The 13973-nt window shown below is 39.8% G+C and overlaps 1 protein-coding gene across 5 annotated transcripts in view; it reads right to left on the bottom strand.

Annotated features, from left to right (window-relative positions):
- Prkn (parkin RBR E3 ubiquitin protein ligase) overlaps positions 1-13973 on the bottom strand; it is a 1215691-nt gene that overhangs the window by 989492 nt on the left and 212226 nt on the right. For all 5 annotated transcript variants that reach the window (XR_008221125.1, XM_052750832.1, XM_052750833.1 and 2 more), the window contains exon 2: positions 12185-12348. Coding sequence is in view for 4 of the 5 variants with exons in the window: in XM_052750832.1 (XP_052606792.1) it covers positions 12185-12348 (164 nt within the window). In the remaining variant the exon portion in view is untranslated. The remainder of the gene's footprint in view (positions 1-12184; positions 12349-13973) is intronic.

Below are 13973 nucleotides of genomic sequence, written 5' to 3'. Positions count from 1 at the left end.
CCAGCATCATCCTTAACTATAGTTGGAATCTTTGCCCTTATATCCATGGATAAGTGTAGTCCTTACCCCTCGCCAAGGAAATTTTCCTTTTCAATGGATGGAGATCATTACAGAAAAACACACCAATCAAAATGCAGATTTGTAGAGACAAGTCACAATGGATACATCTACAAAACACTCCTACACTTAAGGCTTAGAGAACATTGTGGAAAAGAGGATGGAAAGACTTTTAAGAATCAGCAGATCAGGGAGTTTGCTTTGAGACTGTGTCTTCTAGTAATATCAGAAGCTACACCTAAAAAGTCTTACCAACAAGACTGTCTAACCATGAGCTGAACAAAGGCAATAACAGTAGACATGCCAAACCGGGTAGAGGAAAGCCTATGAGATCTCAACCTATATTAGATACTATTGCACTAAGGGAGGCTAAAAGTGGGAGAAACAGTTTTGCCCAGGGAAGAACACAACAATTGGTCATCCCTGAAGACATACACACAAGTAACATTATACAGACTGAGCTAGTTATTTATATTTAACAATATACATATATATCTATAGCCATATATGTATGTAACAATTAATTTAAAAAGGAATCATGAATTTGAAAAAGAGAAAGGGGGCATATGGAAGGGTTTGGATAGAGAAAGGGAAAGGGGGAAGTAAAGTAATTAAAATCTCAAAAGTAAAACAATTAAAAAATGTTCAAGGTAAAAAAAAAAAGAATGCAGTAGAAGCTGAGCAACTGAAAGCAAGGTTTCTGTCATCAATGTGAAAAACCATTTAATGAGACATACAACATGCTGTACAAGCAGATCTCAGTCCACTGGGTTTGATTGGGTTACTTCTTTTTTGCTTTTCTAGTATCTGCAAAACACTATCAATAAAACTCACTCATTCAAAGAGGTAGTCTGATTGTTTGTTAAAAATCTTCTATCAATATCTTTTTTAAAGAACAAACAAATTAGCTAGATATGGTGGTGCATGCCTTTAATCCCAGCACTCCTCTTGATGGAGGTAGAGGCAGGTGGATCTCTGTGAGTTTGAGGACAACCTTGTCTACATAGTGACTTTCAGGACAACCAGAGCTACATAGTGAGACCCTGTCTCAAAAACAAACAAACAAATGAACAAACAAAATAAAAATTGTCCAAAAAAAATCCCAAATGATGTGATACTTTAAAACAGAGCATAATTGGGATCTACTGTGGTGCCCTCCACCTGAGGCAAGGGTTAAACATACAAAGTCAAACAGCAACTCTGAACATGACAGGCGGAGAACAGTTATGAGACCAGGCCTCATGTAGCTCAGGCTGGTCTAGAACTCACTATGTAGGTGAGGTTGACTTTGAACTCCGATCCTCCTACCTCCACCTCCCAAGTGGTAGAGTTACATATGTACCACTAAACCTAGGAATTTTATTATATATTTTCATATTCATAATATATATTTCATATTCATAATAAACTTAGAGGTAATATCATACCTCTAGTAGGGATTTTGATCAAATAAAGACTTACAAATGACTGGTGAATGTACTACTATTTTCAGAAGGCAGCACTCATTTTTGTCTTTTATATACTCAAAATATTTTTGTAACTTTCAGTGATAGTTTTTAAGAAAGTAAAGTATATTATAGGCATATTTTCCTTTGTCATTATTTTTTTAACATCTCAGATACCCCCCAATGTGAAATAAAACATTTTTACTTAATTTACTACCAGTGCCAGGATTGAATAAACAATATACAATTGTGTGTAGATGTGTGTGTGTGTGTGTGTGCAAACATATGTGAGACAAAATTTAAGGCAAAAGATAGACATGAAATCAAGAACACTACATGAGATTATACAAGAAAAATTCATAAAGATTGACATTTATGGCTCTAACATTTCCATTTAATCACTCAAAACAAACGTAAGTAAAGTTACTAACTTAATCTGGAAAGCAAGAGTCACACATTAAGTCAACTACAGAATGACAGATTATGTAAATTTAGCATCTCCATTTAATCATTTCAGTAGGCCTTAGAATGCAATTTCTGTTCAGGTTGCTTCCTCTTGATCTCTATTTTACATTTGAATGACTCACAAACTCCTAGGAGCAATCTTAAATTATTGTGTGCCCATTGTTAAACGGATTTTGAACAGTAAGTACTCTTGTAAAACTATGCCCCATATAAAATGGCACACATGGTACATTCTAGAATGCCAACTTCTTAGGATGGGACACACTCTTCTTTTATAATAACAGCTTGTCATATGATTTGAATCAAAGAAGTTTCCACAGATACCCTATAAAATGCTATTCTGAGGTTAGCTCATGTGGAGGAGTAGGTAATTTGGCATGAGTAAATCTTTTCCCTTTTCTGAATGTTTTATAACAGAATAAATTATGGGATAAATCAATAACAAAAGGTTTATTTTTTCCTTTGTGAATTACTCACCAAATTAGTGATAGCCCCACATTTGTATAAGTTAATGTTTCCTAGGTAAAATTTTATCCAGATCTTAGAAGAACTCTTTAAAATGCAGGCATTAATGCTATCTCCATTCTGCAGAAGAAAAAAACCAAGTGAAGACTGAAGAATTCTAATGTCTGCCCATTCCAGACAGTCTGACTCATGGGTGATTCATATCTACTTCATTATAAGAGTATTAGAAAGTCTAGCAGAATTCTAACTGAATGATTTCATCCAGTACACCACATTCTGGAAGTTTTAACTTCTGTGTTATATACTGCAATAAGTGTAGGTTGGATGACATCATACAACTTGACAAAGAAAAAAAAATATAAGGTTCTTAGGTATTTGTGAGAACTGCATGATTACCAATGTTGCTCAAATGAGCACTGACTCTGAGGATTAGGAACTGTATATTGTGGAAGCTGAGACTATCTCCTTCAGTAGTTTATGAAGTTGTTAGCGTCCAAGTTCTAAATGACAATGGAAATATCTTAGAAAGGTTTTGTTTTTATTTCTCAACTTCAGAGCAATGTTTTGATGAATTATGCATAGATGGAACACAAACAAACATCCAATTCCCTTTGAAAAACTTAAGGGTGTAAAAATGAACAGAAAACATCCTCAGTAAGGCCTATATTAAGCTTTCAAATGGTGCATCTTTGAAACTGAGTTTGAGGGTGTTCCAAAACACAAACTTCAGTGGTCCTTGCTGTCCTCATTTCCCCCTCTTATGTCAAAATGTTTTTATTAACTTAAAGAGAGGAACTCTGGGCCATAATTGGACTGCATAGTAAGACTGATACTTGAGAAGGCAAACCAGCCAGGATCAGTGATAGGAAGCCTTCCATGGAAAAATACCACAGTGAAATGAACTTCCCATATACCTGCAAAGGCCAGAGCTTCTTCCCAAGAGCCACTTCCTGAACAAGCATGTCTGGGAGAAAATGTGTACATATAACAGGGTGACATATGTGGGTTTTTAGAGTTATCTACACAGAGGTTTCACAGCACATCAGGAATCCTCGATGGTTTTCTTCCATTTGAAGGAGTCTCTGTCTTGTTTTAGCCCATGACCAAGGAAAACAGCACACCCTTCTAGGCTTTACAGAGGTTGCCATGGCAACAGTCATTTATCTAATGTTGATTTTTGTTAACTGAGTTTCTCCTGCTAGATAATGTATGGAGATTGTACTCTTACCGACAGTAAACATAGTCCTTAATAAAACAAAGTGAGTGAGCACAGCACATTCAGACAGCTAAGCAACCCCCGCCCACCAGCTCACACTTAATTCTGTTTTCTGGACACCTCTAAGGTTAAGACTGAATTATCTTAATTTTGACATCTAACCTATATCTAAAGAATGAAAATGTACAGTAAATACTGTTAACTAACTAAAGCTGTCACTCAAGACTGTTAAAAAGATGACAGCTGTAAACTTAAATCTCATCATGAGCTTCCAGAGAGCTTTCTCATGGACACATTTTTGCTGTTCTCTGACAACATTATCTGGCTTGTTAACATTTCCTGGTAAAAAGCAAGAAGGAAAAGGCAGAATGTGGATCAAGAATCTTCTGGTTCCTAATACTGCTGGAGGCCCAGGCACCACCTCTTGTTCCTTGCATTCCCGTTTAAGACTGGACTAAACACAATCTCTAACAATACTGAGACAAGGTGAGGGACTCTAAGTGCATTGCAAGACACTAGAGACAACAGAACATGGGATCTGAAACTAGGACACCGTGAACAGTCCTGGCTGTGATTCCCTTCCATTGACAGGCTTCCTGTGGGACAGATGTGTGCATTACACACTCTAATCCAGGCATCCTATGTGGAGCTTCAAGGGGCTGCTCCTGAGCTTGTCTCCCTCATGTGTCACAGCATTTGAATTTGAGCTCCATGTGGACAATGAAAATGTGAGTCTGGTAAGTCACGGACTTGAGATTTTCAGCCACTTACAAGCTAAGAGAATCTCAACTCTTACATTTTTTTCTTCCAGTAATTGCTTATCTGTGGCAGTTCTTAAAGATGTTTTACATGTCGACAAGGGAAAAGAAATGTTGAGAATTCCTTTCAAAAGAAAATAGTATTTCTGCAGACCTGAATTATACAATGAAGCAAGTGATCTACAGCTTCTATGTTACTGCCACAAACTGTACATTCACCTGAACATTGATGAGGCAGAGTACTCCTGAAGTCAGCACCTGCTATGTACAGACTCCCCTCTATCATTCTAGACTCTGCCACTGAGCTGCACCAATCAGCTCCTCCAGTACCAGCTTGAATGCATGTGAACCTTAGGCACGAAGAGGCTAGCAATCTATTCCACTAGCAAAACAACCTGCAGGAAAGATTCCTGCACAAGTCCTGCAGTAACTGAGATTTAGTTACACAACTGTAAGCATGTATGTGTACACAGAAACTAACTGGCTGTTCTCTGGATAAAATGGCATTTAACCTGGCTTTGTTCTGTTATATAATCACAGGAGAAAGGTATTATATCAGACACTTACACTGTCATTTGCAGAATTTTCTCACATACAAACAATAATTCATGGTGGAAATGCATTCAACACTAAATTTATCTCACTTGCTGCCTTGTATTCAAGAGGGAAAGTGGAACAATTTAAACTAAATTTAGTTTACAAATGAAATAATTTCACCCTAAATTCTATTACCTTAATGCATGTTATCAATAAAAGGAGAGCATTTTTAAATGAATGTTTTCTGTAAACAAACAACAATGGTTATATGAAGTGCTCATTTATTTCCTAACATTGCAGTACAAGTGTCTCAATTGAATTTGGAAAATATGCTCACCCGAGTACCCTACAGTCAAGAACTCTTTACTTCTTATTTAGGTGAAATCCTTGGCGAAGGTTCTGTAAGTGAACACTAATCATGAGTATTTAGACCTGTGAGACATAAAGATTTTGCCTGAGCACTTAGCCTCCCTTGCTGCTAGGCTGCAATAGACTGGTCGGCTGGGTTTCTGGGCTACTGGGTGGCTTCCTTCCTGACCCTTTAGACAAAGATCAAGACCTTATTGATGCTTTCTTTTCTTCTCACCTATTGGCATTTCTGAGCTGACAACTTCAGCAGCCCCAGTTCTGTGATAAAGCGATAAAGGGAAATCCAGGAACTCACCCCTGCACTTGTCTCTGGGTCTGCAGCAGGAACTCACCCTTGCACTTGTCTCTGGGTCTGCAGCAGGAACTCACCTCTGCATTGTCTCTGAGTCTGCAGCAGGAACTTAACCCTGCACTTGTCTCTGGGTCTGCAGCAGGAACTCACCCCTGCACCTGTCTCTGGGTCTGCAGCAGGAACTCACCCCTGCACCTGTCTCTGGGTCTGCAGCAGGAACTCAATCCTGCACTTGTCTCTGGGTCTGCAGCAGGAACTTGGTGAGTGGTATTCCTGCCTACCTTTCAAAATTCTGCTGCATTGCATCATATGTAATATATGGGCTTCTTGGGCTGCTGAGTGGGGGTAGGGTATGCAGGAGAAGCACCAGCTTCTCAGGAACAGAACTCTCAAGGGTCTTCTGGGATTTGTGTACATGTCTCAGTTTTGTTTCTGTTGTGTGTGTGCATTTTTTCTATTTTCCTTTACATTTCTAAAGCTCTAAAAAGCCTTGCCAGTACAGTACCATGGTCACCTTCGAACAGAGCTTCTCATTGTGATTGGTGGCTGTGTTCTCTAGGACCTGGAATTCTATGATTATTTTTTAATATTATAATATGTTATATACTAGCCTTATTTTCACCAGTTTATATTTTTATTGTTAAAATTATCATGAGACTTCAGTATTAAGCTATTATTTCCCAAAGTACCTGGGATGAGGCTTCTCATAATACTTTCCTCCTCAAGCACACTGAGGCTCTAAAACCTGAGGTACATTGCCTAGAACCTCAATTTTCCAGGAACAATACATGCATAAGCTGTTCGTTCTGGGATAATTTTGATAGAACCTCTTTTCATCCTCAAAGTACCATATGTTTACATAGACTGTGTCACTAAAATTACGAAAAGAAAGAAAATAAAAAATGGACAAGTCCAGCAGGTGCATATACCCTGTGCTGTCCACCTTCTCATCAGCACATATACCCTCCTGATGCCCACCTTCTCATCAGTACATATACCCTCCTGGTGCCCATCTTCTCATCAGTGCATACACCCTCCTGATGCCCACCTTTGCATTAGTACATATGCATTATGCTGCCCACCTTCCCATCAGTGCATCATGTGTGGTTAGTGTTCGCTGTGGAAGCTTCAGGTACCTTATATCCATACAACAGTCACTTGCTCTCCCTCAACAGAATGTCTCACTTCACATTCTACAGCTTACACTGTAGAAGACAAAGGGTAACTACATAATCATGACCAAATAGCCACAAACATAGTCTAGAATTGTGCAAGAATATCAACGCATACTAAAATCCCACCAACTGGATACTTAAATGAAAAAGTACCCACAGCATGCAATGTGCCAGTTCTTTTTTTTTCTTTATTAAGAAGTTTTTTATTCATTTTACATACCAACTACAGATCCCCTTTTCTTCCCTCCTCCTGCTCACCCCACCCCCAGGTATCTGCCCCAACCCACCACCAATTCCCTCCTCTGAAAAGGCAAGGCTTCCCATGGGGAGTCAGCCAAGCCTGGTACATTCAGTTAAGACAGATCCAAGCCCCTCCCTCTGCATCAAGGCTGTGCCAGGTGTCCCACCATAGGTAATGGGCTCCAAAAGGCCAGGTAATGAATGTGCCAGCTCTTTATTTGAAGCTCTAATATGAACATAGTTTGCTATTGTTTCAAAATTGAAATCACTAATTTAATAAAAAATTCCATAAATATCAAGGTTTTTTATTTTTCAGTGTACTCAGGTATACTAGCAAAACATACCACAATCTGAATAAAAGAAACAAAATGAAAATAAAAACATTGGGGGATTGTAAGTGATCATGTGGTTACTACCATTTAAAAAAAAGAAACACTAACTAAAACCACAAACAAGGAGAATCATAGATGTGTATTTTTATGGTTCTCTTTCTTTAAAATTATTATACACAAGCCAGGCTGGCCACGCACACCTCTAATCTCAGCACCTGAGAGGCTGAAGCAGACAGCAGATGGAGGATCTCTGAGAGAGAGGTAGATAGAGGCCTGGTTTATACATAGTAAGTTCTGGGACAGCCATGGCTACATAATAGAGAGACACTGTCTCAAAAGGACCAAAAATTATAACTAATATGTATTAATTCTATAGTCAAAAAAGATAATAAAAATAATAAAAGGGAAATGATAATGTTGGCAAAGATTAAAGTGCCTTAAGAAAACAGCAGTTTTCAAGAATTCACTTTAACAACAGTTACATAAATTAGAAATGTTTCTAATTTATGATTTAGAACTACCTAGTTTAATTGGAGACATGATGGAAATGGCTCATAGTGTCCCCTGTAGTCACAGGTAAATTTTATTGACAACTACAGTAGCATCAGTTCTTCCAATCACTATATATGCTTTACCTCATCAATTAAAGCCAGTGACAACTAGTTACAGCTTTTGAAATACATGCAATGTCCATCAGAAAAAACACTGCTACTTAAATAATTTTCCTTTTGGGGTATTATTATTAAAATCTAAACATCCCTGTTCTCAGTTCAGATCTGTTGACAGCATAAAATGCTAAAGGTTAATAATAAAAAGATATACTTTTGTATTTACTACAAGAATTCATATAAAGTAATAGTCTCCAAGTGTGTGTGCATGCATGTGAGTGTGTGTGTGTGTGTATGTATGTGTGTGTAGAACAAAACATAAAGTATTGTTCAAAGAAATTTATGAACATTTGGGTGAATCCTACAAAACAACAAATTCCTATGTGTGGTGGTTTGAATAAGAATGACCTCCATGGGCTTGAATGCTTAGTCATCAGTGAGTGACACTATTTGAAAGGATTAGGAGGTGTGGCCTTGTTGGAGTAGGTGTGGCTTTGTTGGAGGAAGTGTGTCACTTGGGCTGGGCTTTTGAGTTTCAGAAGGCCCATTCCAAGCTCAGAGGCTCTCTCTTCCTGATGCCCGTGGATATGGATGTGGAACTCACAACTTCTCCAGCACCATGTCTTCCTGCACACTGCCATGCTCCCTTCCATGATGAAAATGGACTAAAGCTCTGAAATTGTAAGCAAGTCCCAATTAAAGGCTTTCCTTTACAGGAATTGTTGTGATCACAGTGTCTATTCACAGCAATAGAACACTGACTAAGACTATATGTAAATGAAGAGTTCTATTTATTTTGTGTATGTGCTGAAAGTTAAATGCATCATTACAGAGAGAATACAAATGAAATAACTTCCCTATTAACCACATTTAAACATATATCTCATGTTTTGGCTATGATGGTTAATTTTGTGTCAACATGAGGAGCTTAGGGCACCTGGACTGGTCAGAGCTTATTCTGGGTGTGCCTTGTGTTTCTGAATGACATCTATGTTTGGCTTGATGGACTGGTAAGCAGACTGCCCTCCAGTGTGAGAAGGCCTTATCTATCTGCTGAGCATCTTCTTATGTAATTCCTCTTCCTGCCTTTTCGCAAGGATATGGTTCTCTTTCTTGTCTTCAGACTTGAAATGAAATGTTGGCTCTCCCCGGGCTAAGCCTTCAACTAGAGCTGTGCCACTGGCTCCTGTGTATTGGACTAGAGCAGCGCTAGACAGCAGATCTGGGGACTTCTCAGCCTCCTTAATAACAAGAGTCAATTTCTTATATTAAAGTGCTAAAAATACATACATTGTTAATTCATATCTGATATATGTAAAATACTAATACTGACTAATACTCTGGCTAACCCTCTGCTGATATATAATAGCAAATCATTTAGTATAAATGCAATTAATTCTGCTCCAGAATCTAAATAGAGACCAAAGTCTCTATCATTTCAGCAGTTAATACAACTGTAAAGGTTACAGTCTGGGATATAAACAACTATACTAGAATTCATTTTCTTTGTATAATTTTTAATAATAAATTTACAATTATAAAGGCTGACTTGAGGAATTTTCATGGGTAGCTAGATCTGGCTGAGTAGTGAGAAGTGGCCTGTGATTCAAGTAGGTTTTGAGTACTCTGTTGCAAGAGCTGACAGGGAATCTTTGCAAAGAAAACAATAGGCCTTTTTTGTTTGTTATTGTATGTAAATAGTTCACATACACATGCAATACGGTACAGCAAGATACACTGTTATCTCTGCCTCCTCTCTAACTTATTCTACATGGACTGATTGTGATTTCTCATGGGAGTCTTGCATTGAGATGACCTAAATTCACAAGTGAGTGTTGAAGACAGCAATCAGGATACCAGCACTGTTAACACCAGCACATATCTGTGCAGTGTTTGTATATGTGAGATCTTTATGGAAACAAACTCATTCCTTTTGTACAAAGTTGCAGCAAGATTTGGTCTCTTATTATTTCTGTCTTTAAAATGAGCATTCTGAGAACAGAAGCCAAATTCTCTAAATGTGTGTATAGTATATGTAAAAATCAATTTGCCTTAATTTGTTACATTAAAAACTAGACACCATCTAATGATTTAAGAGGTAGATGAAGATAAAGACACTGTTAGAATACCATACATATACTTGGCATGATATTATGTTAAGTGAAATAATCTTAATGAATGTAAAATTGGTTCATATATATTATATTTCTGTAGAAGTCAGCTACACATAAAGTCAGGGACTAGCACATCTGGTACAACATGACAGATATCACTTCTCTGAGAACTCTCCAGGTGGGTCTGCTTCCTTTTGGTGACAGGCTGAGCTGAGCACATTATGTACCCCTTTGTCACACTCCTTGGCATCACCTGTTTCCCTACCAGAACCTTCCCTTTTGGACCTTGTACTTCTCATCTAAAACATTACATTCTAACTCTTTACTTTTACGAAGTTCCCATTGCTTATAACAGGAAAGTTAGAAAAAAAACTATCTGTGTGTATGATGTATATGTGCATGCACACATTCCCATGTGAGTGTGTACATTTGCATATATCACAGCACACATGTGAGGTCAAAGAACAGTCTCATAGGCCAGTCCTCACCTTCACCTTGAGAGGCTGATCTATGAGCCATTGCTAATGATTTTACCATATGTGGTTCTCCCAGCCAGTTTGATCTTGTGCTCTTTTAGTTCACTACAGCCCTCACCAGGTAAGGAGCAGACTCCATAAAGTTGAACTGAGCTGTGCCTTTTCATCGAATCCCCTGAGAAGCCCCAAACACTGGTGGTTCAAAAAATGTTAATCAAAATAAGACTCTTGAATCAGTACCTAGATTTTTATAAAATCAGTCCTCTGCAACAATTAGTCTTCCTGAATAAGAAACAGCTAACTTTTACACTTGTCACACTACCTGGTACAGGAGCAGACTTTAGAATCTAAATGGTCTCAAAATAAACTTTATTTGGATTCAAGAAGCAGTTTTAAAACCATTTATTTGTGAAGGAAGCAATCTTAGGTGTAGAAGTTGGCAGGTACAACAAAAAGCTTTTTAGTTGACTGAAATAAAAAAAAAAAATCAAAACACTTTTTAGCACAGGCACTTCCCTCATGAAAACAAATCGCCTGAGAGCAAAGCACAGCAGTTTCTGCACAATGAGTGTGAGTCCCACCACCATCAGCAGGAGCAAGAGAATGGCAGAAGTGATTTGCATTTCTATAGTTTCTTTGTATACCCACATTCCAAAAGCATTTCACAAAGGCAGCAAATACCTTGGCCCACCAGAGGACTGACTGGACTGGGTAGTCTGAGGCCTGAGTGCAGCACTGATCCCCACCCAGCTGTGAACAGGAGCACAATCACACTGTACGCAGAGAGAACTTGCTTTTCTCCTCCTCTAGTCACTGCCCTAGATGTGGCTCATATCTGCTGACCTTCGCAACACACCACTCACTGTTCTCCCATTCTAGGTGATGGGCCTGCTCATCAATTCCTAGCCTGTCCTTTACATGCCTACAAAACACACTGCTCCAAATGCACGAGATACAAGAACAAGGGGTTTCCACAGCACAGCAGGAGCCAGATACCCAGGAAACAATAGGCAGGAAAGCAGATCCCCAGTCTACTCAGCGCTGTGTCAGGTGCAAAAGCCAGGGGCGACTTCACCTAGGTCTGGATGTACAAAGATGGCCTTTTGCTGTGCAATCCTGATGCTGCCCAATGGGCTTCTCAGAGCTCTGCATATGGGGCCCTGGGCCAGCACCTGCTGTAGCCCAAGCAGCAGCTGTGACTGTCCTCCAGGGGTCACAGTCGGGTTATAAATCCCTCACGGAGCATAGGCTGAGCAGCCTGATTGGGAACAATTTGTTTGAATCCTTCTTCATTAAGATTCAAATGGAATAAGGAAGGTAAAAATTGAACAGACACAGAAATTGTGCCTTGCTGCTCCTGCAGCCAGTAAACATTTATTCACTAAGCCAAGCTCCGAGCTTCTCTTCCCCTCTCTCACCACACTCACACTTGTTCCTCCAGTCCTTCCTGCTTGCTGTTCTAATGCATAATTAAGAAGGTCAGAATTAATGAAGCAGTGTGGAGTAAAGTTCAAGGAATCCCCAGGCACTATTTATTCTATTAGAGCTCGGGCCTGAATGTCAGATTGGCAGCGTAAGCTGCATGGGCAATGGGCCCTGCTGCATCCCAGGAACCACGCACCCAGGGAGACTCACCTGCACTGTCAGGTCATTCTGAAGCTCCTTCCCAGCAAAAATCACACGCAGCTGGTCAGCTGGAACCCCCTGTCGCTTAGCAACCACTTCCTTGAGCTGGAAGATGCTGGTGTCAGAATCGACCTCCACTGGGAAACCATGGCTGGAGTTGAACCTGACAAACACTGAACACAGGCAGAGAGAGAAGAAAGAGCATCACTCCGAGCCCTTAGTGACCAGTGAAATGTCTCTGAAGACGCGGTGCCCCTCACCTGCCCTCCAGTGAACGGCATATATTTTCTCTCATTTATAACAGAGAACTTTATACCATAGAGCAGTAGTTAGAAAAAATTGTTTTCCCAAGGTGCTTCCAGTTCATACACTAGTCAGTGACCTGCAAATCAAGACTGCACTGGGCCTTTGACAACCATCCTCCAAAACAGAGGGAGTCAGTGGAATGCTTGTTTGATTGGAATCCTGAGATTCCCATGAGTTTATAGAATATTCTGCTCCGACAGATTGAACAAACACTCCCTCCACAGGGCCCTCTGCATAAAAATCAAAGGCAGCATGTTGATGTTCCAGAAAGAAATGGAGGAAATGGAAGCCACAGTGTAGATGAGTGAAGAGAGCCTGGGACCCCCTGATAGGGCTCTGGGCTCTGGGTAAGCGTTTGGGGCTCCAGGCTCTATGAAGGAGTTCTGAACTCGGTTAAATGGTTGTAGGCTCTAGGTAAGGACTCTGGGCCCTGTGTCAAGATTTTGTACTCTGTGCATAAAGATTTTGGCTCACAGGTCTCAGTGATTTCTAGAGAGATCTTAAAGTAACTTCATCTCTGCCATTGGAAGCACTCTCTTCATTAGACCCTGACTAGAAGTCACAGCCTTCCCCACACCATCTTCTCACTGCCGGTCAAATCATCTCCGGCATTTCTCACATCTACCTGCCCTTTCCAGGCGCCAACCCTTTTCCCACTGCTCCACGGTAGGCTCTCATGAAATACTTCCCACGGTCTTGTGCTGGGTGTGGAGGTGAATGCCTTTAATCTCAACTCTCCAAAGCAGAGGCAGCTAGATCTCTGTGAATTCTCAGCCAGCCAGGTTTAAATAGCAAGTTCCATTATAGTCTAAGCTACATAGAGAGTCCCTGTCTGAAATGAAAATATAAACAAACAAACAAACAAAATACTTTCTAGATCCTTGCATTTAGCTTCTCAACTGTTTAGGTTTTTTTTGTTTTGTTTTTTGTTGTTTGGTTGGTTGGTTGGTTGATTTTTTTTTTTTTAGTTTTATAGTATATTCTTTTGTTTTTAATTCAGAACTTTCTTCAAAATTAGCATACAATGTTTTTAAAAAATGGTGTGAGACAGAGATAGGATCTTTCCAGTCAACTTTAGGACAGGAACCTCAATTCTTATCCTTGCCTGGTCTGTCCTAGCTGAAGGCCAGAAGCCACACAAGTTTGGGGGCTCTGGTTCCTGGCCTGCTTTCTTATTATCGTTCTTCTTCTTCTATACAGTTGCCTGAAGACCATATGTGAGCATATGAACAAAACTCCAGTTCAGACACCTGGATGGAAGGGCACAAGGACATCCTATGGCTAGGCACGCTGGAATAACTGCCCTACCCTTCTGTCTCAACCCAGAAAAGCCATATTACCCCTTGCTGGGGATCCCTGTTGGCAACACACTTCTTGGGACAGTCTCCAGTTCTCCAGTTCCGCTCCTTGTGTAACAGAACAAGACCGTGCAGAGGTTCCTCCATATTAGACTCTTGCTGAGGCCATTTTGAGTTTAACTAAGAATGTGACC

This window comes from Peromyscus californicus, unplaced genomic scaffold (assembly GCF_007827085.1).
Source record: "Peromyscus californicus insignis strain IS unplaced genomic scaffold, ASM782708v3 Scaffold_22__1_contigs__length_63687245, whole genome shotgun sequence".
Classification (NCBI taxonomy): Eukaryota; Metazoa; Chordata; class Mammalia; order Rodentia; family Cricetidae; genus Peromyscus; species Peromyscus californicus.
Note: the sequence above shows the minus strand (reverse complement) of the source record. Positions and strands in the feature narration are given on the sequence as shown.